Genomic DNA, 26,398 nt, shown 5'->3' with positions numbered 1-26,398 from the left:
TAATTGTGTGTGGCTAAAAGGAAGTCACATACACCTAGGATGGCTTGAGGGTGAGTATATTATTGGATAATTTTTTTATTTTTAGGTGAACTATTCCTTTAAGTAGCCTACCAACGACATCTTCAGCCTGCTTCGCGGTCTTCACACGAGCATAAACTACGCATGCTCCTTGAACTTGCGAACCACGCCCACTTTCAGACTCGAAACGCAACCAAATCTGTAACAACGTTTCTGATTAAACTCGACATCATGGCGCAGAATATGATGCTTTACTGGGGCTCCGGCTCTCCGCCGTGCTGGAGGGTCATGATCGCGCTGGAGGAGAAGAAACTGCAGGGATACAAGCACAAACTTCTGTCGTTTGACAAGAAAGAGCACCAGTGTGCAGAAGTGAAGGCTCTCAATCCCAGAGTTCAGGTGCGTCACAGAGTGTTGAGTGGGGTTTCTGGCGATTGCATTACGTGTTTACTGCAAATGCAACTTTCATAAAGAGACAACATTTACCAAGCTATTTAAAAAAAACCCATTGCACATTTATTTATTTTGCAGCTTCCAACTTTCAAGCACGGAGACCTCATCGTGAACGAGTCTTTCGCCGCGTGTCTGTATCTGGAGGTAAATCAGTGCCATAAACAGAAGACGTGGCGGGAATCCAGCGGTCCTTAAGCGTTCGTACAAATACACATCTGTACCTAATTTAAACAAACACAATCCAAAAGTGTTATAATTATTGTGAAAAAATAAATAAAAATAAGATGCTCTGCAAAAAAAAAAAAGTAATAATAATAATAATAAAAACAAATTGGGGGTAATATTCACCTGCAAATTGCGGGGAAATTAAGCGTGACTGAACTCGCTAGACCAGGAAAGCCCATTCCCGCAACATAATAAATTGGTAAATCTTAATGACTAAAAAGTCAATTTTATGATAGAAAAGTCATAATTATGACATACTAAATGATAATTGAGATAAAAAGTAGAAATCATAACATACTAACTCATTTTGACTTTTCAAAATTTCATGATTTTGTCTTTTTATGTCATAATTATGACTGTGTCAATTTCAACTTTTTGTTATTATGAAAATGTGAGTCAAAGTTTTGACTTTTCATCTCATAATCATCAATTATTATGTCATAATTTTGACTTTTTATGTCATAATTATGATTTACAAAAGCATGTTTTTTTTTCTTATTTGGTCAAAATAAGCTTTCGTACCTGACAGTTAAGAGCTGATCATTAAAATATGTATTCCAATGTTTTTGCATGTTTCTCAGAGGAATGAAAAAGTTTTGTAAATAACTTTTTCATTCCTCTGAGAAACTTTGAATGCATTCACTCTCAAAAGAATGCAAAGGTTTTTTGAGCGAATGCACATGTTCTATTGGAACCCGTTTTGTGAAAGACCGCAAAAAATAAACTATAAATAAACTACAATAATATTAATATTGTCTGTCAAACTGGGATAGGTGAGTTACAAATAATCACTTTGTTCTAGTTCAAGGGTTTAAGAAAAGCTAAGAGCATTAAATTGAGTGATTTATTTTATTCCAGTTCAGAGTAGATTAAAATAGATTTTTATAAGTTCCAGTGTAGACTTTCCATGTTTATATGCTTATATTGCATGTATATGTTACACAAAGCTGATTGGTTCCTGCTTTATCTCAGTAGCCAATGAGCTCGCTGCTCAACTCTTAAAGGGTAACTAAACCCTAAACCAACTTTTTTTATTTAATGATCTGTAAGAATGAGGCTTTATTAGTGCTGTTCATTGATTCAAGTAACTTTTTTGACATTTGGGTATAAAGTGTTTTAATTTTACAATATATGGTGTAAAAACGTCTGAGTGCTGCCCTCTTAAGGTTGAACGGTGGCTACTGCAGTTGAATTTTCCTATTGGATGTTGCGGTGGCAAGTGACGTAAAAGGTGGCAGGTGACGTAAGCAGGTTCCAGCTCACCACGCCCCTGGTACGAGCTCACCCCGCCCTTGGTATGAGCTAGCGTAGATTTATCTGTGTACAGTGGTCAGGAGGGTACGTAGGTGTAGTGTTGCTGGTTGCAACAGCACTGCTGGACTGCATAGCTTTCCAGCAGACTTGGAAAATAGGCGCCAGTGGTTGCATGCACTTGGCCTGGAAGACCGTGAGTGTGAAACCTGCATTTTACGCGGGATTGCTTCTCCAACGCAATAGAGGTGGAAATGGGCTTCTCCACACAGCTCGCGCTGAAAAGCGAGGAGTGCCAAACGCTGCTCCTCCTGCATGGACTCCACCACTGCAGCAGCGTCTTGATGTGAGTGATCATATATATTTTAATCACAATTTATGGTTAGGCTAAAGTTATTCCTCTGGGGTCGACAAACGCGTCGGCGCATTTTGCTGGATTTTTTCACAAAGCGGCAAAATATGAATATGTCTACAGAGAGCGCGCGCTATTGACATGAACTTGATAAAACCAGAGAATGACGGGCTCTGATAAAACTCATCAGATGCATGTACTTTACGTCGTCTTGCGACCCTGTGAGCAAACTCCATTTTAGAGTCTGACAGCAGGTCTCAGGTGCACGCCCCCCGCTCACGGTTCGTCCCCTCTATCTCCGCTGGGGTCTGCCCACTTTTCTAGCATTTTTCAAATATTGACAGTGGGTGGAGTCAGGCTCTGACCAGGGGTTTAGTTACCCTTTAAATAGTTGGTTAGCATTTGCTTATGAAATTGAATCAATGCTTCCAAGGAAGAGTAGTAATAACTATTGATTATTTTTTTTGTAGTAACTGAACAGATCCAAACACAAAGATGAGGGTCACGTCACAGACTGATAAATGTTTCTGGTTTCTAGAGTGCGTTCAAGTCTCAAGGAGCCCGTCTGATCCCAGATGATCCAGCCGAACAGGCGCTCGTCTACCAGCGCATGTTCGAGACCGACAACCTGCAGAAGAAAATGTGTAAGTGAACGTACATTTAAAGCTGTCCAAACAATACCAGAGTAACTCAAGCACTCGTGGTTTATGATACCGGTTTAGAAATAAGACAAAAAAATAAGTTCATGACAAGTGTTTATTAATTGACAGCCTGATGTTTGCAAGATTTAAAGTCCCCCTGTGGTGTAAATCCAGCTTTTAATGTAGTTTATGTGTCTATGTGGTGTTTTTAATGTGCTTTAAGACAAAGCATGTGTAAGTTCATAAGTCGACAGCATTGCTGAGTATTTCCTCCTTAAAACTGCAGTGAACCAAAGACAGTCTCAAAAACACGCTTTGAAATCGCTGGTGTTTCTGACGTCACAAACTACCTTGTAACCAATCAGATCAACGTGTAATCGTCAACCAGTGGATCTCTGAGCTGAGTGAGTGGAGGCGGGGCTCATTTGCATATTCATAGAAATGCGTATACTAAATGAGGCAAGGGTGATGAGTTCAAGATATTTTAAGGCATGAAGAAATTTGTTTTGAATAATTTTTTTTTAATGTCATTTTGGTGATCAAATGTTAGTTTTAAGAGTTAATATTATTGACTACAGGGGGACTTTAAGCTCTCTGTAGACTGTCACTATTAACTCCTTACAGCTTGAAGGTATTTTTAATTATTTCACATGACAAACTTAAAAGTAATGGCTTATAACTCTACCAAAAAAAAAAAAAAAACAAGGTATCAAAAACATGGTCTTCTTTGATAGAAACCTTTAATATTTTGAAGATATATTTTGATCATGTTTGGAGGTTCTTATGTTACAACACTGCTGAGAAAACCTTAGAAAAAGTGATGCAATTTATTGATTTATTTGGTTATCATTAACGCTTGACATGCCGGCTATTATAAAGTATATGACATGTCATAAATCATATCAAGTTTGGGCTTGTTCACAGTCGTTAACGGCATCTGGGCCACAGTTTGTGTTAATATCTAAAAGCAATCAGAAATTATGGCATTTGGAACCATGGTAGCCTTTTTATTTAAAGTCCAGAAACCTCTTCAAACAAGTGATCTGAGTGTTTTACTGAACTTAAGAACTTACATGTATAACCGCCAGGAAGCATACAAGTATTTATAAATATTGCTGCAAGGAAAATAGACCTATGCTGCCCTCTAGTGGTTAAACTATATATTAGATTTGATTCATCTTTCAACCAGACGGATCTGCCTATTTTAGTGTACACATACGGCTTTAATTGAAAAAATCTTAAATATTTTATTTAATATACTTATTTCTAATATTTTTATTATTTTATATAGAAATAAATGGTGTATAATTCAGAGGAGAATATACGGATCTGTACTTGCATCACTCAGATTTTCACCCATCCGGCTCAAAGTAGTTTATAATAGTAATTAATGTAGTTTATTTTCTGTCATCATCCTCCTATCACATGCTCTCTTTGCTCGACCGGATCAGCCGAATAAACCACCGCTTACTCTGTGTTGAACTCTTGTGTGTGCAGACGACGTGGCCTTCTACGAGTGGGCCGTCCCTGAGGGAGAGCGACACGAATCGGCCCTGAAGAGGAATAAAGAGAATCTCGTCACCGAACTCAAACTGTGGGACGGATACTTGGAGAAGGTTGTGTTTTAAAGTCAAGTCGGCTTTATTTCTACAGCACTTTATACAGTACAGACTGTTTCAAAGCAGCTTTACAGCGATAAAGTGGAAAATAACACAATCAGTGATGCAAACTTCATCAAATATTAGTCAAAATCAGCTGTAAATCAGATCAATTCAGTCGTAGTTTTGTTCTCTTCTGATAGTCAGTTCAGTCAAATCAATATTACTGAATGTCTTTTAAACCTCAAGTCATGAAATCAAACTTGAAATCATTTGTTAATCGATTTATTAGTCATATACAGTGGGGAGAACAAGTATTTGATACACTGCCGATTTTGCAGGTTTTCCCACTTACCAAAGCATGTAGAGGTCTGTAATTTTTATCATAGGTACTCTTCAACCGTGAGTGACGGAATCTAAAACAAAAATCCAGAAAATCACATTGTATGAGTTTTAAATAATTAATTTGCATTTTATTGCATGACATAAGTACTTGATCACCTACCAACCAGTAAGAATTCCGGCTCTCACAGACCTGTTAGTTGTTCTTTAAGAAGCCCTCCTGTTCTCCACTCATTACCTGTATTAACTGCACCTGTTTGAACTCGTTACCTGTATAAAAGACACCTGTCCACACACTCAATCAAACAGACTCCAACCTCTCCACAATGGCCAAGACCAGAGAGCTGTGTAAGTACATCAGGGATAAAAGTGTAGACCTGCACAAGGCTGGGATGGGCTACAGGACAATAGGCAAGCAGCTTGGTGAGAAGGCAACAACTGTTGGCGCAATTATTAGAAAATGGAAGAAGTTCAAGATGACGGTCAGTCTCCCTCGGTCTGGGGCACCATGCAAGATCTCACCTCGTGGGGCATCAATGATCATGAGGAAGGTGAGGGATCAGCCCAGAACTACACGGCAGGACCTGGTCAATGACCTGAAGAGAGCTGGGACCACAGTCTCAAAGAAAACCATTAGAAACACACTACGCCGTCATGGATTAAAATCCTGCAGCGCACGCAAGGTCCTCCTGCTCAAGCCAGCGCATGTCCAGGCCCGTCTGAAGTTTGCCAATGACCATCTGGATGATCCAGAGGAGGAATGGGAGAAGGTCATGTGGTCTGATGAGACACAAAATAGAGCTTTTTGGTCTAAACTCCACTCGCCGTGTTTGGAGGAAGAAGAAGGATGAGTACAACCCCAAGAACACCATCCCAACCGTGAAGCATGGAGGTGGAAACATCATTCTTTGGGGATGCTTTTCTGCAAAGGGGACAGGACGACTGCACCGTATTGAGGGGAGGATGGATGGGGCCATGTATCGCCAGATCTTGGCCAACAACCTCCTTCCCTCAGTAAGAGCATTGAAGATGGGTCGTGGCTGGGTCTTCCAGCATGACAACGACCCGGATCACACAGCCAGGGCAACTAAGGAGTGGCTCCGTAAGAAGCATCTCAAGGTCCTGGAGTGGCCTAGCCAGTCTCCAGACCTGAACCCAATGGAAAATCTTTGGAGGAGCTGAAAGTCCGTATTGCCCAGCGACAGCCCCGAAACCTGAAGGATCTGGAGAAGGTATGGAGGAGTGGGCCAGAATCCCTGCTGAAGTGTGTAAACCTGGTCAAGAACTACAGGAAACGTATGATCTCTGTAATTGCAAACAAAGGTTTCTGTACCAAATATTAAGTTCTGCTTTTCTGATGTATCAAATACTTATGTCATGCAATAAAATGCAAATTAATTACTTAAAAATCATACAATGTGATTTTCTGGATATTGTTTTAGATTCCGTCACTCACGGTTGAAGAGTACCTATGATAAACATTACAGACTTCTACATGCTTTGTAAGTGGGAAAACCTGCAAAATCAGCAGAGTATCAAATACTTCTTCTCCCCACTGTATATGATCCTTGTGTGAATACAGATTACTGGTCTCATGAACAATGCATGTTGTTCCATAGATGATCTCTTTATATTTCCATATATGTAGATGTAATAACTCACAACAGCAGCTGAAAACAATGGCTATTAATGGAGCGAGTAAATGCAAACTTTCCATTTCTTTTTTTCGATTAATTGCATTATGAATGCCATGTTTATTAAATTCATGCCATAAATAGAGGATAACTATTGCCAAATGCCATAACTATTCACTTCATCAAGCTTTGACCACTGAACTTGAACCCTTATTGTCCTCCTAATAAACTCAATCTCATTTGTTGGTCAGATGGGTAAAGGGTCGTTCCTCGCCGGCAAGAACTTCACCATGGCGGACGTGGTTTGTTTCCCCGTTATCGCATATTTCCCACGATTTCAGTGAGTGAAATCATTATCAATCCTTCTCCATGGACAGCATGTTTGATCATAATGTCAGCTTAAGGTTCAGATCAGAGGCTGGTTTAAAGGGATAGTTCACCCAAACATTTACATTATCCCATGATTTACTCTCCCTCAAGTCATCCTAGGTGTATATGACATTCTTCTCTCAGACAAACACAATCAAGAGTTATATTAATACATGTCCTGGCTCTTCCAAGCTTTATAATGGGAGTCATCGAATATATATTTTTGAAAGTCCATTAAAGCGCATCCATCCATCATAAAAGTGCAATTTAATGGACTTTCAAAAAAAAAAAAAAAAAAGGATAAAGTAAATCATGGGCTAATTTTCATTTTTGGGTGAACTATCCCTTTTATGTTTGATCTGTTAGACTGGTTTAATGTTTGATCTGTTAGACTGGTGTAATGTTTGATCTGTTAGACTGGTTTAATGTTTGATCTGTTAGACTGGTTTAATGTTTGATCTGTTAGACTGGTGTAATGTTTGATCTGTTAGACTGGTTTAATGTTTGATCTGTTAGACTGGTTTAATGTTTGATCTGTCTGACTGGTTTAATGTTTGATCTGTCTGACTGGTTTAATGTTTGATCTGTTAGACTGGTGTAATGTTTGATCTGTTAGACTGGTTTAATGTTTGATCTGTTAGACTGGTTTAATGTTTGATCTGTTAGACTGGTTTAATGTTTGATCTGTTAGACTGGCTTAATGTTTGATCTGTTAGACTGGTTTAATGTTTGATCTGTTAGACTGGCTTAATGTTTGATCTGTTAGACTGGTTTAATGTTTGATCTTTTTGATCTGTCTGACTGGTTAACAGCTGTCCTAAAGAGAGATGTCCCAGACTGATGGAGTATTATGAAATGGTGAAGGACCGTCCCAGTATTAAAGCCAGCTGGCCTCCACACTGGCTGGAGAAACCCGAGGGTCAGGATACACTGAAGAACCTGTGAGGAACATCGAGACGTTCCCAACAGCGGATCACATTAATATTGCATAAATTTCAGCTTTGATATATTCAGTAATTGCCTTCTGATATTTTTCTAACAGTCCTTTATGCAAGAATCACTTCCCACTTACAACTGTTAAATCACAACTCTTGTCTTGTTTACATCGCTGCATCTTTCATTGGTCTGACGGTTTCAGCATCTGTTCTGTCAGGCTGCTTCATTTGAACCTTTTGAACCGTTTCTAAAGATGAAGCTTGTTATCGTCTGTAATGGCAGATTAGCACGTTATTTGGGATTAATAAAGTTTTATCCTGTTCAATCAAACTGAGGAAAATATTTACCATCATTTCAAGAAATGGATTATGTGCTAATAATTTAAAACTAAATTTGAAATGGGGTCTTTTTTGTTTACTAGTTTTTAGCATATTTAGCACTTGCTGTGTTTTCAATGACATCCGCTGTATAAAACTGTATACAACTCTTAGATCACTTCTAATTGAGTTGGCTTGAGAAAACCAACTTACTGATATTGTAGTTAAACTTCTTATTCTTCTGAGACAAAATTTTCTGACTCTAACTCCTCCTAGAGCTTTAACTCTACATACTCCAAACTCGGCTCAGATCTTCAGACTGTTCTGACTTGAGTTGCTATATCTTTTCAGACTGATTTGACTTTCAATTTTCGTAAAAATTAATATAAAAAAAAAATCATAAAAATCCCATAGACTTTCATTGCATAATGTTCAAATTGAGCCAAGACTACTGTGGCCCATTAGTGCACAAACACAAAAACTCAAATCTAAACTCCCTGAAGCCCTAGACTCAATTCAACTACCATTCTATGTACTAATAAACTTATCTATCTTCAAACTATTTTTATCTATCTATCTTCAAACTTTTTCTATCCATCTATCTCTATCTTTCTATCTATCTTTAAACTGTTTATATCTATCTATCAAAAAACTATTTTTATCCATCTATCTTCAAACATTTTCTATCTCTCTTTCTAACTAATCTATCTTTCTAACTAATCTTTCTTTTTAACTAATCTTTCTTTTTAACTTATCTTTCTAACTAATCCATCTTTCTTTCTTCCTTTCTAACTAATCCATATTTCTTTATAACTAATCTATCTTTCTTTCTAACTAATCCATCTTTCTTTCTTCCTTTCTAACTAATCCATATTTCTTTCTAACTAATCTATCTTTCTTTCAAACTAATCCATCTTTCTTTCTTCCTTTCTAACTAATCCATCTTTCTAACTAATCCATCTTTCTTTCTTTCTAACTAATCTTTCTAACTAATCCATCTTTATTTCTAACTAATCTTTCTTTCTTTCTAACTAATCCATCTTTCATTATTTCTTACTAATCTATCTATCTTTCTTTAGCCCCTTTCACACAGAGATTCCGGAAAATACACGGATAAAGTGACCCGGGATTTGACCCGGGTTCGTTTGATTTTGGTTCATTCACACTGCCAGTGATTTTCCGGAATCAGAGAGCGCGTTCACACACAACCCGTGTATGTCCCGGAAAGACATGTGATCGATGTGACTTGTAATGTCTCAGCAGCGTCTTCATTTTGCTTATGAGCTGCGATTTCTCTCTCGAGAAACCACGCTTGTGCATTTATTTCTCTGATTCGATCATAAAATTGCGCATTTCGTACCGTTTCACAGCTGGCGAACGATCCCGCGCTTCAGCGTCATCACTACGACACGGCATTATTACGGCTTTTGTTCACACAGCGCGCGTCCCGGGACTGAACACGGCAATGTTACTAGGTCCCCAACCCGGCATCGATCCCGGCATTAAACCCGGGTCGTGTTTGCGTTCACACAGAAGGCGTTCCGGCAATTTGCCGGCAATTTCCCGGGTTCAATGCGCTGTGTGAAAGGGGCTTTTCTAACTAATCTATCTTTCTTTCTAACTAATCCATCTTTCTTTCTAACTAATCCATATTTCTTTATTTCTAACTAATCCATATTTCTTTCTAACTAATCTTTCTTTCTTTTTACTAATCTATCTAACTAATCTTTCTTTCTTTCTAACTAATCCATCTTTCTTTTTAACTAATCCATCTTTCTTTATTTCTTTCTAACTAATCTATCTTTCTAAATAATCTATATTTCTTTCTAACTAATCTTTCTTTCTAACTAATCTTTCTAACTTATCTTTCTTTCTAACTAATCCATCTTTCTTTCTAACTAATCTTTCTTTCAAACTAATCTCTTTCTTTCTAACTAATCCATCTTTCTTTCTAACTAACTAATCTATCTTTCTTTCTTTCTAACTAATCCATCTTTCTTTCTAACTAATCTATCTTTCTTTCTAACTAATCCAATCCATCTTTCTTTCTAACTAATCTATCTTTTTTCTTTCTAACTAATCCATCTTTCTAACTAATCTGTCTTTCTTTCTTTTTAACTAATGTATCTTTCTAAGTAATCTCTTTCTTTCTTTATAACTAATCAATCTTTCTTTCTTTCTTACTAATCTATCTATCTTTCTTTCTAACTAATCTATCTTTCTTTCTAACTAATCCATCTTTTTCTTTCCAACTAATATTTCTTTCTTTCTTACTAATCTATCTTTCTTTCTAACTAATCCATCTTTCTTTCTAACTAACTAACTAATCCACCATTCTGTCTTTCTTTCTAACTGTTGGAGCTATTTTGCACTTTGTTTATTTTAGGCTTAAGTTATAATTTATTTCTTTTCTTTTCTTGCTAAAGGTTAATTTGCTTTATTTTGCATTTATGCTTATTTTCTTGTTTATTTACATTGTCGTTTATTGGTCACGTGGTGCTATGTTAATTTGCATAAATAGGTCAAGGTGGGAGCAATCAGCGGGCTGCGAGGGCATATGGTTTTTTACCACAGCGTGAGAGAGGCAGCAGGAAATGTCTGTGAGCTTGCTTATATGTGTAAATAAACCTCCTCGAACTCATCTTTTGCTATGGACATTAGTTTATTTTGGTACCTCTAACCATGAGTAAAGCCTAACCCATGACGTAGCCTCAGTGGCCATTTGAGAAGTTTGGTATTAGTTTTGTTTAAGTTTATGGACAAATAGCCACTACATTAAGTAAAAAACCCGCCCCTGGATGTATATCGTTGGTTTACCTGGAAATTGGACTCGTTGTTTGCTGGATTATCCTTTTGAAAGTGGATTACTCACCTGGATGCTTGAGACAACGCTGGGCCTAGGAGTGGCGGAGGCGCGGGCTAGATACAGCGCAAACGTCAAGTAATCCGACCCATCCGACAGTGTAAAGCTTCCTGGACACCGTACTGGATAACGGTGACGCTACTGGAGCGCTGGAGCTGCATTTACGGAGTGGAGGATTGATGTTTGTTGCAATTGGATTCGCAAAAGCTGGCCCAAAGCCTTCACAGTTGACGCGCACGGCCGCGTGCAACAACAATCACTGCGCGCATTCAACTCCGTGCGCAAAGGCAACCACCGCTGCAAACAAAGTTCCGCAAGGTACGTGCTTTATTCAACCTTTGCAAATAACTGTGTGTGCACCTGGCCAACATCAATAGAAAGTAAAAATGTCTGACGTTGCATCCAAAGCCACAAGTGACACGGCGCTTTCAATAAGGAGGCGCACAAGTTTTACTGCTAAAGGAATGATGTTTTTCATGCAAACGTGTCAGGAAAAGAGATCGACGAAATGCAGACAAGCCAAATTGTGCATGAATCAAATGGATAAATTGATGCATTCTGCAGACAATATTGATGCAGTCAAGTCTCTTTTGGATCAAATGATAACATGTGTTAATGAGGCAAAACAACATCATTTGTCATTTGTGTCACTGAATATACCTCAGGATGAAAAGGACAAACAAGATAAATATTTTGAACAAAAGGAAAATCTGTTTTCAAGCTTTATTGATGATGTCAAAGGGTGGTTATCAAATGCAGGCCATTCATATGAACTTCCAATCAAACCACCTGATAATCAAACTGATATTAGGCCTGAGGACAGTGTATCCAATAAAGGTTCTGCAGCACGCTCAAAAGCTGGCTCTAAACTGTCAAGAACTTCATCCAGTGCATCTGCAAAAATATTAGCGCAAGCAGATAAAGCAGCATTACAGGAGCGCATGGCTGCTCTAAAACAAAAGCACATTTTGGAGGCGCAGGAGGAACAAATAAGACTTGAACAAGAGGAATCAAGAAGGAAACAGGAAAAGGACCAAGAGGAATTACGGAACAAGCGGGAACGTTTAAGGAGAGAAAAGGAACAACTTGCTCTGGAGGCAGAATTAAAGGTGACAAATGCAAAATTGAAGGTTCTGGAAATAAATTCAAAGTGTGGCTCTAAAGTGTCAAAATGTGCATCTACAACATCAGATGGCATGAACTCTTACTTGGAAAGGTCAGAAATTCCAGGAAAATATGATTTAAATCCAAATGCTGAACGTTTTGTGCCCACCAATGAAAACTCTGAACCTTCCTCCAGTCACTTATTAAATTCTGTCTCTGCCGGTGTTAAACCCAAACATGCTGTAATACAACCACCCATACCTAATGTCATTTCTGTTTCTCAAAGACAAAGTACACGACCACTGGTTTTGCAAAATGCTCATGACAATAATCAATTCACCAATTCTCCGGACATTTTGAACATCATGCAGCGTCAAAATGAAATTACTGCCCTGTTGGTCCAACAAAACACAGCCTCTGCTCTGCCTATGAGAAATATACCTGTATTTGATGGTGATCCCCTGTATTTCAAATCTTTTCTCAGAGCCTTTGAAAATTGTATTGAGGATAAAACTCAAAATTTCAGTGATTGTTTGTACTTCCTAGAACAGTACACTAGGGGGCAACCAAGAGACATTGTAAGAAGTTGTCAGCATCTGCCCTCTGAACCGGGTTATCGAAGAGCAAAAACACTTTTGATTGAACATTTTGGCAGTGAACACAAAATCTCTTCTGCTTATATGGACAAAATCAACAACTGGCCCTCAATAAAACCTGAGGATGTTAATGCTCTGCAGTCATTTGCTTTGTTCCTTCGAGGTTGCTCCAATATAGTACATCATATAAAGTACATGAAGGAGTTGGATATGCCAGCTAACCTCAGGACAATCCTAATGAAACTCCCATATAAACTGAGGGAAAAGTGGAGAAATGTGGCATGTGACATACTGGAACAAACTGGAAGCAGAGCAGTGTTTGTTGATTTTGTAAATTTTATTGAAAAACAAGTCAAAATTGTTTCAGACCCGTTGTTTGGAAATATTAATGATGTTTCCCCAGCCAGCCACACAAAGCTATCCACTCAAGTTAAGCAGAAAAGGAAAAGTGGTACCTTTGCCACCAGCATCAATGCAATAAAGGATGGACATAAAGAAAAGGAAAACTTAACAGCTCATGGTAATCAGCTCAAATGTCTGTTCTGCCATTTCACCAATCACACTCTGGAAAAATGCTTTCAGTTTAAAAGAAAGACACAACAGGACAAGATTCACTTTCTAAAGGAGAAAGGTGTTTGTTTTGGGTGCTTGAAATATGGACACACAAGCAAAGACTGTAGGAGTCGTTTGGATTGTGAAGTGTGTCACAGGAAACACCCATCTGTCCTGCATGTGGAGAAGGAGGATACTTCAAGGATAACCTCCAAAGAAACTGTGAGCATTGTACCCGAGCAGCAGCAGACGTGTGGTCATATTGGGGCTGGTGAAGAAGATACTGCTGTTTTCTCCATTGTGGCTGTGCAGGTGAAAAGTCAGAAAAGTAATAAAGTTGTGCACACTTACGCTTTCTTGGATCCTGGGAGCTCTGGTACCTTCTGCACTGCAAGTCTGGCTGAAAGGCTGGGAGTATCAGGTAAAAACTGTAACATATTATTAAGGACAATGGGACAGACTAAAGCCATTAATACCACTGTGATAATTGGTCTGGAGGTGTCTGGTTTTGACACCGAGGATTTTATTGAGCTGCCATCTGTTCTGACACAAACAGAAATGCCTGTATCCAAAGTCAATGTGCCATGTCAGGATGATGTTGCCAAGTGGGCGTATCTGAGTAGCATTAGGCTACATGAAGTAGATGCAGATGTGGACTTGCTCATTGGAACTGACTGTCCCAAAGTTTTGGAGCCATGGGAACTAATAAACAGTCAATGTGGTGGACCGTATGCAGTGAGGACCAGAGTTGGCTGGGTCATAAACGGGCCTCTTCGTGTTGGAGACTCTGGAGGTACTGGTGTCAAATCAGGATGCACTGTTGTAACTGCTAATCATATATCTGTGGAGCACTTGGAAAATATGTTGATGCAGCAGTACAATCATGGCTTTGCTGAAAGAACATATGATGAACAACTTGAGATGTCAAGAGAAGACATTAAATTCATGAAAATTGTGAAGGATACAACAGTGCTTAACGATGAACATTATTGCATTGACTTACCTTTCAGATTTGAAGATCCTGTTTTGCCAAATAATCGCTGCATTGCATTACAAAGACTCCAAAGCCTGAAGAGGAGATTTAACAGAGATATTTCATTCAAAGCTCAATACATTGATTTCCTCAACAACATGTTGGAGCAAGGATATGCAGAAAAGGTTCCCACAAATGAGCCCACTCCAAAACAAGGAAAGGTGTGGTACATTCCCCACCATGGTGTACATCACCCAACCAAAGGGAAATTGCGTGTTGTGTTTGATTGCGGCTGTACTTACAAAGGTACATCATTAAACAGCCAGCTCCTGCAGGGCCCAGACTTCACTAACACGCTTATTGGTGTCCTCCTCCGGTTTAGAGAAGAGCCCATCGCTGTTATGGCTGACATCAACGCCATGTTCCATCAGGTCAGAGTCCCACACAAGCATGTCAACTTCTTGCGCTTTTTATGGTGGCCCAATGGAGACGCTACAACGGAGCCAGAGGAATACAGGATGTGCGTGCATTTGTTTGGAGCTGTATCCTCTCCAAGCTGCTCAAACTATGCACTGAGAAGAACTGCTGAGGATAATGCACTGCAATACTCACCCGACGTCCTCAGCACAGTCAAAACAAATTTCTATGTGGATGACTGTCTCAAGTCCACTGTGACAGAGGAAGATGCAGTGAAGCTCATACATGGACTAACATCTCTCTGTAAAAAAGGCGGCTTCCATCTCCAAAAGTGGGTCACAAATAGCCAAAATGTGTTGGCACTTATTCCCATCAATATCAGAGCAGTGGGTTTGGAGAACATGGATTTGGACAGGGACCAACTCCCTGTGGAAAGAGCTCTGGGGATGCAATGGTGTGTTCAAGGGGACACGTTCAGCTTCAGGACTGTATTGCAGGAACGTCCACACACCAGGAGGGGCATCCTCTCTGTGGTGAGCTCTCTCTATGATCCACTGGGTTTTCTGTCTCCTTTCATAATCCCTGCCAAGTTACTGTTACAGGAGTTGTGTAGAATGAACTTCAAATGGGATGAGCCAGTCCCCAGTGCCGTCTCCAGACATTGGTCTGAGTGGCTCTCTGAACTTCAGCATATGAGTGGATTTAAAGTGGAACGGTGCATTAAACCCAAGAACTTTGGAACACAAGTGAAGGCAGAACTGCATCATTTTTCAGATGCCAGTCAATCAGGATACGGCACTGTTTCATACTTGAGATTGGAGAGTACTGACAGTGTGCATGTTTCATTCATCACAGGCAAGGCTCGTGTTGCTCCTCTAAAGCAACTAACCATCCCACGCCTTGAGCTTGCTGCAGCTGTGCTTGCGGTTCGAGTGAACACAATGCTGTTGAAGGAGCTACAGTTGCCATTGCAAAGGTCATTTTTCTGGACTGATAGCACTACTGTTCTCAAGTACATCTTCAATGAAACAAAGCGCTTTCACACATATGTTGCCAACCGTGTCAGCACTATAAGAGAAGCCACGGACAAAGATCAGTGGAGGTATGTAAACACCAAAGATAATCCTGCAGATGAAGCATCTCGAGGACTAAGAGCTCAGGAGTTTGGGAAAGGAAAATGGCTAAAAGGACCAGACTTTTTGCATTTGTCTTTCACCGAATGGCCAAAACTCGACTTGGACTCCTCCTCCATCCCATCTGATGATCCAGAGGTAAAAAGGGAACTTAAAGTGAATGCTGTTACAACACACAGTGACAATCCCCTCAGTCAGCTCATTCACTATTTCTCATCCTGGAGAAAGCTTAAAACATCAGTGGCCTGGTTGTTGGAGCTGAAAGAAAGACTTTTACTTTTGAGCCAAAAGAGGAAAGAATATGTGGTCAAGCAGAATGAAAATGTGGAAAAGGAGCTTAAAAAGTTCAAAGCCGCACTTGGAAGATCCAGCCTGACACCAGAGCGCTTGGAGGAAGCCGAAAAGGCAATAATTCAGTTTGCACAAAACCAAAGATTCAGCACTGAAATTTCCTCACTAAAACACGACCCAAAGACTGTTTCCAAAGACAGCCCTCTGTATCGCCTCGACCCCTTCATCGAAGATGGCATCCTCAGAGTTGGTGGACGCCTGTCTAAATCTGCCCTGCCGTTGGAGGTAAAACATCCTGTGATTCTGTCGAAGGATCTGCATGTTTCCCAGCTCATATTACGTTACATCCATTACCAACTTGGACATGCTGGACGCAATCACATGCTGCACAGATTGAGACAGAAGTATTGGATTATAAATGCCAACTCTGCGGCCAGGAAGATTCTCTCACAATGTACAGTGTGCAGAAGGTACAGAGGAAAACTTGGAGAACAAAAAATGTCAGATTTACCAGAGGAACGAGTTGTGCCTGATAACGCACCCTTTACAAATGCGGGAGTGGACTATTTTGGACCACTGGATGTGAGGAGAGGGAGAACTGTGCTGAAGCGATATGGAGTGATATTTACCTGTCTGAGCAGCCGCGCAACATCTGGAGGTGGCGAACTCCCTCGACACAGACTCCTGCATCAATGCTGTGCGAAGATTTATCTGCAGAAGAGGACCTGTGACAAGTATGAGGTCAGATAACGGCACAAATTTTGTTGGTGCGAAGAAGGAGCTGAGGCAGGCTCTGGCTGCTTTAAATCACTCTAAAATTGAAAGGACTTTTGTGCAGGAAGGAGTGACGTGGAGTTTTAACACCCCAGCTGCATCTCACCAAGGTGGTGTGTGGGAGCGTCTGATTCGCTCTGTGCGCAGTGTACTTACCTCTGTTGTTGGACATCAACTGCTGGACGAGGAAGGCCTGCAAACACTGTTTTGTGAGGTAGAAGCAATACTCAATGACCGGCCAATAACTAAGGTCTCAGAAGATCCCAATGACTTGGAAGCGCTCACTCCAAATCACATTCTCCTGCTGAAAGGCAAGCCCATTCTGCCACCAGGTCTGTTCGAAAAATCTGACCTGTACATTAAGAGGAGATGGAGGCAAGTGCAGTACGTTGCGGAGCTTTTCTGGAAAAGATGGACATCAGAGTATTTGCTTGTAATGCAGGAAAGACAAAAATGGACAAAGCAAAAAAGAAACTTCATCCCAGGAGATATTGTTGTAATCGCTGATGCTACAGCTCCAAGAGGCTCATGGATGATGGGCAGAGTTCTAAGTACCACAGCTGACTCAAGAGGACTGGTCCGCTCTGTGAAGGTCCAAACGAAGACCAGCATCCTGGACAGACCAATAACCAAGCTCTGTCTTCTCTTGGAGACTAACAATTGACTATGCATTTCATTCTCACTCCTATCTCTGTTTTCTATCTATTTGTTTTTTGCAGGCATGGAAAATCTGAAGATGCAAGATTCAAGCTTAATGTTTAGGTTATAATCAGGAAATAGCTCCTTTGTGCTAAAAGCTAAGATTAATTGTGGGTAAATTACGTCACAATTAGGGGCTGGGTTGTTGGAGCTATTTTGCACTTTGTTTATTTTAGGCTTAAGTTATAATTTATTTCTTTTCTTTTCTTGCTAAAGGTTAATTTGCTTTATTTTGCATTTATGCTTATTTTCTTGTTTATTTACATTGTCGTTTATTGGTCACGTGGTGCTATGTTAATTTGCATAAATAGGTCAAGGTGGGAGCAATCAGCGGGCTGCGAGGGCATATGGTTTTTTACCACAGCGTGAGAGAGGCAGCAGGAAATGTCTGTGAGCTTGCTTATATGTGTAAATAAACCTCCTCGAACTCATCTTTTGCTATGGACATTAGTTTATTTTGGTACCTCTAACCATGAGTAAAGCCTAACCCATGACGTAGCCTCAGTGGCCATTTGAGAAGTTTGGTATTAGTTTTGTTTAAGTTTATGGACAAATAGCCACTACACTAACTAATCTTTCTTTTTAACTAATCCATCTTTCTTTATAACTAATCCACCATTCTTTCTTTCTTTCTAACTAATCTAGCTTTCTTTCTTTCTAACTAATCCATCTTTCTTTCTTTCTAACTAATCTATCTTTCTAACTAATCCATCTTTCTTTCTTTCTAACTAATCCATCTTTCTTTCTAACTAATCTCTTTCTTTCTAACTAATTTTTCATTCTTTCTAACTAATCTATATATCTAACTATATATATCTGTCTATCTTTCTTTCTAACTAATCTTTCTTTCAAACAAATCTTTCTTTCTAACTAATCTTTTTCTTTCTAACTAACATCTTTCTTTCTAACTAATCTATCTTTCTAACTAATCTCTTTTTAAATAATCTTTCTTTCTAACTAATTTATCTTTCTTTCTAACTAATATCTTTCTTTCTAAATAATCTTTCTTTCTAAATAATCTTTCTTTCTAACTAATATATCTTTCTTTCTTTCTAACTAATATATCTTTCTTTCTAACTAATATCTTTCTTTTTAAATCTTTCTTTCTAATATATCTTTCTTTCTAACTAATATATCTTTCTTTCTAACTAATATATCTTTCTTTCTAACTAATCTATCTATATTTCTTAATAACTAATCTATCTTTCTTTCAAACTAATTCATCTATCTATCTTTCTTTCAAAATAATTAATTCATCTATCTCTTTCAAACTAACTAATTCATCTATCTATATTTCTTTCTTTCTAACTAATCTATCTGTCTTTCTAGCTAATCTTTCTTTCTAAATAATCTTTTTCTTTCTAACTAATATATCTTTCTTTCAAACTAACTAATCTTTCTTTCTTACTATTTTTTTCTTTCTTTATACCTTCTTTCTTTTTTTCTATCTTCCTTTCTAACTAATCTTTCTTTCTAACTAATCCTTTCTATCTGTCTTTATTTTTATTTTTATTTCAAACTAATCTTTCTTTCTTTGTCTTTCAAACTAATCTTTTTCTTTCTTTCTAACTAATCTTTCTTTCTCACTAATCGTTCTTTTTAACTTATCTTTCTTTCTTTCTTTCTAACTAATCTTTCTTTTTCTTTCTAACTAATCTTTCTTTCTTTCTCTCTAATCTTTTTTCTTTCTTTCTAACTAATCTTTCTTTCTTTCTCAGTATTCTTTCTTTTTTAACTAATGTGTCAATCAAAAGTTAAACTACTTTAAACTTCTAACTACTTTAAACTTCTTCAAACTCACTGGTCCGGGCTTTCTCAAGCCAACTTAAAGTTTGTCTCAACAAACTTTTTTTTCTAGTTCTTCTTTGTCTTCTTACCCTAAAATTCTGACTCTAACTCCTCCTAGAGCTTTAACTCTACATACTCCAAACTCGGCTCAGACCTTCAGACTGTTCTGACTCGAGTTGCTATATCTTTTCAGACTGATTTGACTTTCAGTTTTCGTAAAAATTAATATTAAAAATCATGAAAATCCCATTGACTTTCATTGCAGAATGTTCAAATTGAGCCAAGGCTACGGTGGCCCAGTAGTGTACAACACAAAAACTCAAATCTAATCTCCCTGAAGCATTAGACTCAATTCAACTACCATTCTATGTACGAATAAACTTATTTATCTATCTATCTATCCATCTATCTATCCAATTAATATATTGTATATATATATAATATATATAACTTTCTTTCTAACTAATCTTTCTTTCTTACTAATCTTTCTTTCTAACTAATCTATCTATCTTTCTTTCTTTTCTAATCTTTTTCATTCTTTCTAACTAATCTTTTTCTTTCTAACTAATCTTTCTTTCTTTCTAACTAATCTTTATTTCTTTCGTTCTTACTAATCTTTTCATTCTTTCTAACTAATCTTTCTTTCTAACTATTTTTCTTTCTTTCTTTTTCTTTCTACCTAATCTTTCTTTTTTCTTTCTTTCTTTTCTATCTTCCTTTTCTAACTAATCTTTCTTTCATTCTTTATTTCTAACTAATCTTTCTATCTATCTTTCTTTTTTCTTTCTTTCTAACTAATCTTTCTATCTTTTTTCTTTCTAACTAATCTATCTTTCTAACTAATCTTTCTATCTATCTATCTAATCTTTCTTTCTTTCTAGCTAATATTTCTTTTTCTAACTAATTTCTTTCTAACTATATCTTTATTTCTTTTTTCTTTCTTTCTAACTAATCTTTCTATCTTTTTTCTTTCTAACTAATATTTTTCTTTCTTTCTTTCTAACTATTCTTTATTTCTAACTTATCTATCTATCAAACTTTAAACTACTTTAAACTTCTTCAAACTCTTTGGTCCGGCTTTCTCAAGCCAACTTAAAGTTTGTCTCAACAAACTTTTTTTCTAGTTTTCATTGTCATTGTATGAATGTGTGTGTGTGTGTGTGTGTGTGTGTGTGTGAGCAGGGCATTACTTGATCAGTTCTTCGTGAACTTTCGGGAAGAACGGGGCTGGTCAGCTTTTATAATGCTATTCGAGCATAAGAAACAACATTTATGGGACATTTTATGTCAGATTTCGTTATTAATTTGAAATATGGTATTTAAATGTGAGTTCAGGTTTTTAAGATTTCGGATTCCCCCATTCAAGTAGAGATTGGATGTCCGAGATTTTCCTTGAAAAGGACTTTGATAGTGCTTACTATTAACCAGTTAACAGGTTTTACGGTAGTACTTTTTACAGTCTTTTACAGTTAAAATTACAATCATTTTTTAAAGTGAACCAAATCATTAAAATAAAACAAAAATAAAATGAAAAATAACAAATAAAATATACATAAATGCATTCATACGAAGATGTTTATGTATTGAAGGACGTTATCTCAATAACATGATCAGAAACACACATCCAATCAAACACAAGTCTTGCTTCAGGAAGGGTTTATTGCCGGCGGTGAACGCATGCGGATCAAAGTGGAAAAATGTTACAGTACAAGGCTTTCAAGTTCACTACTGAACGTTACAGGCGTAAAACAGACGAGTGGTGCGGATCGTGCAAGTCTGTGTTCTGAGTTCTAAAATAACAGTAAAACACAAGTCTCTGTTCAAACACTGTAAACTAAAACCTACTCTGTTTGCTGACGAGATCTGAGCACGTCCTCTAAAACACTTTTTTAAATTAACATGTACAGAAAATCTATCAGGCAGCAATCTACAAAAAAAAAAAAAAAAAAACTAAACAAAAGGGCATTAACATTTTTACAGTCTCATTCATTGTCAAAAATAGTTTCACCGTTCTGTACATTTAACAGTTTCTGGAGAAAGAATGCATCTGATGTAGATTTCATTTAAATCTTTAGTTATTTATATCTTTATTTATTTATATAAGTCTTGTTTTCTCATAAAAATCCCATATTAATGGACATTAAGGTGCAACATGATGGTTCTTATTACAGCTTGAACCAACAAAAACTCCTCCGAAACACACAATCAGAAGCAGGACCTGGAGAACAACTCCAACAACAAACTGAATGTAATAAAATACACATGATGTGACGGATCCTCAGATTTGGCCAAACCCCATGAGTGAATTTAATATTCCAGTTCCTTCTGTGTCAAAGGCACATTGAAATCTTCTATAACTCTCAGACAGAAGACGCCTACAGAGACGGCAGAGGATTTGCAGCATTTGCCATCATAAAACGGGTCATTTTTCAAAAAGCACAGACACACATCATTTAAAACACACCAGAATTGCAATATGGCAAAAGATATAAAACTCAACAATAGTTTTAACATCTCGAGTCTGTGTGTGTTTTAAACCTGTTTCACTGTCTATAAACATACTTAATGCTCTTATCTTATACATTTTATAATAAATAAACCAAAGTATCAGACCACAGTCTGATTACATTTTTCTTTTACTGATCTGACTGATGCAAACGAAGTGATTTAAAGCTTCATTTCATCACTCCTCTGTGTTTTCCATTCGAGATGAGTTTTAAATAGAAATAATTAAAATGGAGAATACAGTGAAAACCCTGAGTTAGTGTTCAGCCGGGGGAAAAAACATATTCTCACCTTTTCTTTGACGTCCTTTCACTCATTTGCACAAATTAAAAAAAAAGTCACAGTGCAGGCTTGTGATTGGCTGGTGTGGTGTGATGTAATGAGAGGGCGTGGCTTAGGATAAAACGCATGTAAAGGAGGCGGAGCAGTGACGTCACTCTATATATGATCAGGTGATTCGTTAAAAAGATGTTTTTACTGTGGTATCTTGGGTATTGTGTTGTCCTGAGGTGAGTTCTGGGAAGGCAAAACGTCAGTGTGGATCAGTTCGGGACGTCCCGTTACACCGGCATCTCCGACGTGTCGAATCCCAGCGCCTGGGCTTCTTCTGGGGTCAAACCACCCTTCAGAGTCCTTCTCACTGAGACACAAGAATCATGATCAGCTTTAATCAATAACATTTGCTGCAGTAACTGGTTATTAACCCTATAAACACACTTTTAGTCTAAAGTCTAAACTGTTCCATTTCAGAAAGACTATTATTTCATATGTCAGGCTTCACAGGGTTAAAGGATTAGTTCACTTCAGAATTAAAATGTCCTGATGATTTACTCTCCCCCACGTCATCCAAGATGTTCATGTCTTTCTTTCTTAGAAAAGAAATGAAGGTTTTTGAGGAAAACGTTCCAGGATGTTCCTCCATATAGTGTCTTCAATGGGGTCCAACGGGTCGAAGGTCCAGATGTGAGTTTCAGTGCAGCTTCAAAGTCTCGACACGATCCAGCCGAGGAATAAGAGTCTCATCTAGACAAACCAGCGGACATTTATAACAGAAATAAACATTTATATACTTTTAAACCACAAATGATCATCTTGCACTAGCTCTGTGATGCGACACACATTACGTCATCAGGTTGAAAGGTCAAGCGTGACGTAGGCGTAAGAACAGACCCAGTGTTTATAAAGTGAACGTGTAAATACTAAGTCAAACGCCCTTTACAAAAAAAATTATAAATAAAAGGTAAAACAACGATGTCGGAGGAGATTTTCACCCTACTCTACATTTCTGAACCGGAACACGCGTGACCTTTCAACCTGATCACGTAATGTGTGTCGCATCACAGCGAGTGCAAGATGATCATGTGTGGTTTATGTTGTTCTAAAATGTCCGCTGGTTTGTCTAGATAAGACTCTTATTCCTCGGCTGGATCGTGTCGAGACTTTGAAGCTGCACTGAAACTCACATCTGGACCTTCGACCTGTTGGACCCCATTGAAGACACTATATGGAGGAACATCCTGGAGTGTTTTCCTCAAAAACCTTCATTTCTTTTCCACTGAAGAAAGAAAGACATGAACATCGTGGATGACGTGGGGGAGAGTAAATGATCAGGAAATATTAATTCTGAAGTGAGCTAATGCTTTAAGAGATTAACGTACATGATTTTCGGTTTAGGCGCGAGCGTCGTCGTTCGCGGGGTTGCACTCGTTCTCTGGGACTCTGAGTGGCCGAACGCACGATCCTGTCCATGATGTCATCGGCAGCGTCGTCCGTCACACACCGAGACTCTTCGTTTGCCGCAGCCAATGCGGTGCGTCCTACAGAGAGAGAAACACACACACACACACACATGAGGAGGATGCAGGTCCGTTTATCTCAGTGTGTTCTACATGTTAAAGGGATAGTTCACCCAGAAATGAAAATCAGCCCATGGTTGACCCTTGAGGAGTAGCGTAAGCTTTGAGCCTCTCGCGGTTCAAGCAAACACAAACTCAAGCTCCTCCCACATTTCTCTTTAAAAATTCTCGTTTTAGACTCTAATTCGTGACTAGTGTTTTGCTCTATCCTCATCTATCGTCAATACGTTGTGCGTCACGGTCAAGTGTTACCGTCTGCCAGAAGATAGTTGTTTTAGTCGATAAAAGAGTTTAAATATGGATAGTTTTCTTACACAAACGCATCGCTTCAAAAAGCACTTTTATGATGGACAGATAGTCTTTAATGATGATAGATGCACTTTAATGATGGATAGATGCACTTTAATGATGGACAGATAGTCTTTAATGATGGACAGATGCACTTTTATGATGGACAGATGCACTTTTATGATGATAGATGCACTTTTATGATGGATAGATGCACTTTTATGATGGATAGATGCACTTTTATAATGGACAGATGCACTTTTATGATGGACAGATGGACTTTTATGATGATAGATGCACTTTTATGATGGACAGATGCACTTTTATGATGGATAGATGCACTTTTATGATGATAGATGCACTTTTATGATGGACAGATGGACTTTTATGATGGATAGATGCACTTTTATGATGGACAGATGCACTTTTATGATGGATAGATGCACTTTTATGATGGATAGATGCACTTTTATGATGGACAGATGCACTTTTATGATGGATAGATGCACTTTTATGATGGACAGATGCACTTTAATGACGGATAGATGCACTTTAATGATGGATAGATGGACTTTTATGATGGATAGATGCACTTTTATGATGGACAGATGCACTTTTATGATGGACAGATGCACTTTTATGATGGATAGATGCACTTTTATGATGGATAGATGCACTTTTATGATGGACAGATGCACTTTTATGATGTATAGATGCACTTTTATGATGGATAGATGCACTTTTATCATGGATAGATGCACTTTTATGATGGACAGATGCACTTTTATGATGGATAGATGCACTTTTATGATGACAGATGCACTTTTATGATGGACAGATGCACTTTTATGATGGATAGATGCACTTTTATGATGGATAGATGCACTTTTATGATGGATAGATGCACTTTTATGATGGACAGATGCACTTTTATGATGGATAGATGCACTTTTATGATGGATAGATGCACTTTTATGATGGATAGAAACACTTTTATGATGGACAGATGCACTTTTATGATGGACAGATGCACTTTTATCATGGATAGATGCACTTTTATCATGGATAGATGCACTTTTATCATGGATAGATGCACTTTTATGATGATAGATGCACTTTTATGATGGACAGATGCACTTTTATCATGGATAGATGCACTTTTATGATGACAGATGCACTTTTATGTTGGACAGATGCACATTTATGATGGATAGATGCACTTTTATGATGGATAGATGCACTTTTATGATGGATAGAAACACTTTTATGATGGACAGATGCACTTTTATGATGGACAGATGCACTTTTATCATGGATAGATGCACTTTTATGATGACAGATGCACTTTTATGATGGACAGATGCACATTTATGATGGATAGATGCACTTTTATGATGGATAGATGCCCTTTTATGATGGATAGATACACTTTTAACATGAATAGATGCACTTTTATGATGGACAGATGCACTTTTATGATGGACAGATGCACTTTTATGATGGACAGATGCACTTTTATGATGAACAGATGCACTTTTATGATGGATAGATGCACTTTTATGATGGAAGAATCAGGACATTTTGTAATATAACTCTGATTGTGTTCGTCTGAAAGAAGAATGTCATATACATCTAGGATGACTTGAGGGAGAGTAAATCATGGGCTAATTTTCATTTTTGGGTGAACTATCCCTTTAATGCCGACATGATTGTGTGCGTGTGTGTGTGTGTGTGTGTGTGTGTCTCACCTCTGCTGGCTCGTGTGCGTGTGCGTGTGCGCAGGACTGGAACCACAGTGGTGTCGCTGCTGTCGCTGCTCTGAACGCTGGTCTTCAGCACCGCCTTCATCTGCTCGTGTTCGGCGGTGTCTTCAGCGTGACACAAACCCCGTGGCTCCGTCTGCGGCCCGACAGGAGGAGCACTGCTGCTCACACACACCCGACCCACCTGGACACACACACACACACACACACCGTCACTGACTACACAAGAACATCTTTAGACATGATTACAGCTGCCTGATCTTTTGGAAAAATTAGTTTCCTGTCTGTAATATATAACAGGGTTTCCTAAACTGGGGTTCATGAGATAACGAAAATACTTAATAATTACTAAAATCATAAAAATGTTGTAAAAAGAATCATTTTAAAATAAAAGCAATAAAAAATAAATAAAAAAACACTTAGTAAAGTGAATAAAATCATAAAAAATGTGTTAAATAAATACATTTAAAATAAAAGTGATAAAAATAAAAATAATATAAATATGTAAAATGAAAATAATGTTAAATAATAAAAATAAAAAATAAATATATATACTAAAAATGTATAAAATCATAAATATGTAATATTAAAATAAAAAATAAAAATGAATGAAATCATATTTTTTTAAATAAATAAGTCATGTCATGTGACCATTAACTG

The 26,398-nt window shown here is 38.0% G+C and overlaps 2 protein-coding genes across 4 annotated transcripts in view; one reads left to right on the top strand and one right to left on the bottom strand.

The window, feature by feature from the left end:
• The first annotated feature begins 167 nt into the window (after nt 1-167).
• Nucleotides 168-10,777, top strand: LOC307163737 (glutathione S-transferase A-like). Its single transcript, XM_079879957.1, has 6 exons — nt 168-417; nt 550-615; nt 2,838-2,943; nt 4,438-4,556; nt 6,766-6,854; nt 7,696-10,777. The coding sequence occupies exons 1-6, from the start codon at nt 250-252 to the stop codon at nt 7,826-7,828; spliced, it is 681 nt and encodes a 226-aa protein (XP_079736083.1). The 5' UTR covers nt 168-249; the 3' UTR covers nt 7,829-10,777.
• Nucleotides 10,778-20,967: 10,190 nt separating this feature from the next.
• The window catches only part of fhod3a (formin homology 2 domain containing 3a), a 60,089-nt gene continuing 54,658 nt past the window's right edge, over nt 20,968-26,398 (bottom strand). For all 3 annotated transcript variants that reach the window (XM_079879806.1, XM_079879807.1, XM_079879805.1), the window contains 3 exons: nt 25,724-25,922; nt 23,490-23,648; nt 20,968-22,471 (listed from right to left, as the gene is read on the bottom strand). In XM_079879806.1, coding sequence (XP_079735932.1) covers nt 22,392-22,471; nt 23,490-23,648; nt 25,724-25,922 — 438 coding nt within the window. In that variant the 3' untranslated portion in view covers nt 20,968-22,391. The remainder of the gene's footprint in view (nt 22,472-23,489; nt 23,649-25,723; nt 25,923-26,398) is intronic.

This window comes from Squalius cephalus (genome assembly GCF_949319135.1).
Source record: "Squalius cephalus genome assembly, chromosome: 8".
Taxonomy (NCBI): domain Eukaryota; kingdom Metazoa; phylum Chordata; class Actinopteri; order Cypriniformes; family Leuciscidae; genus Squalius; species Squalius cephalus.
The sequence above is the reverse complement of the archived record's forward strand: the minus strand, read 5'-3'. Positions and strand labels throughout refer to the sequence as shown.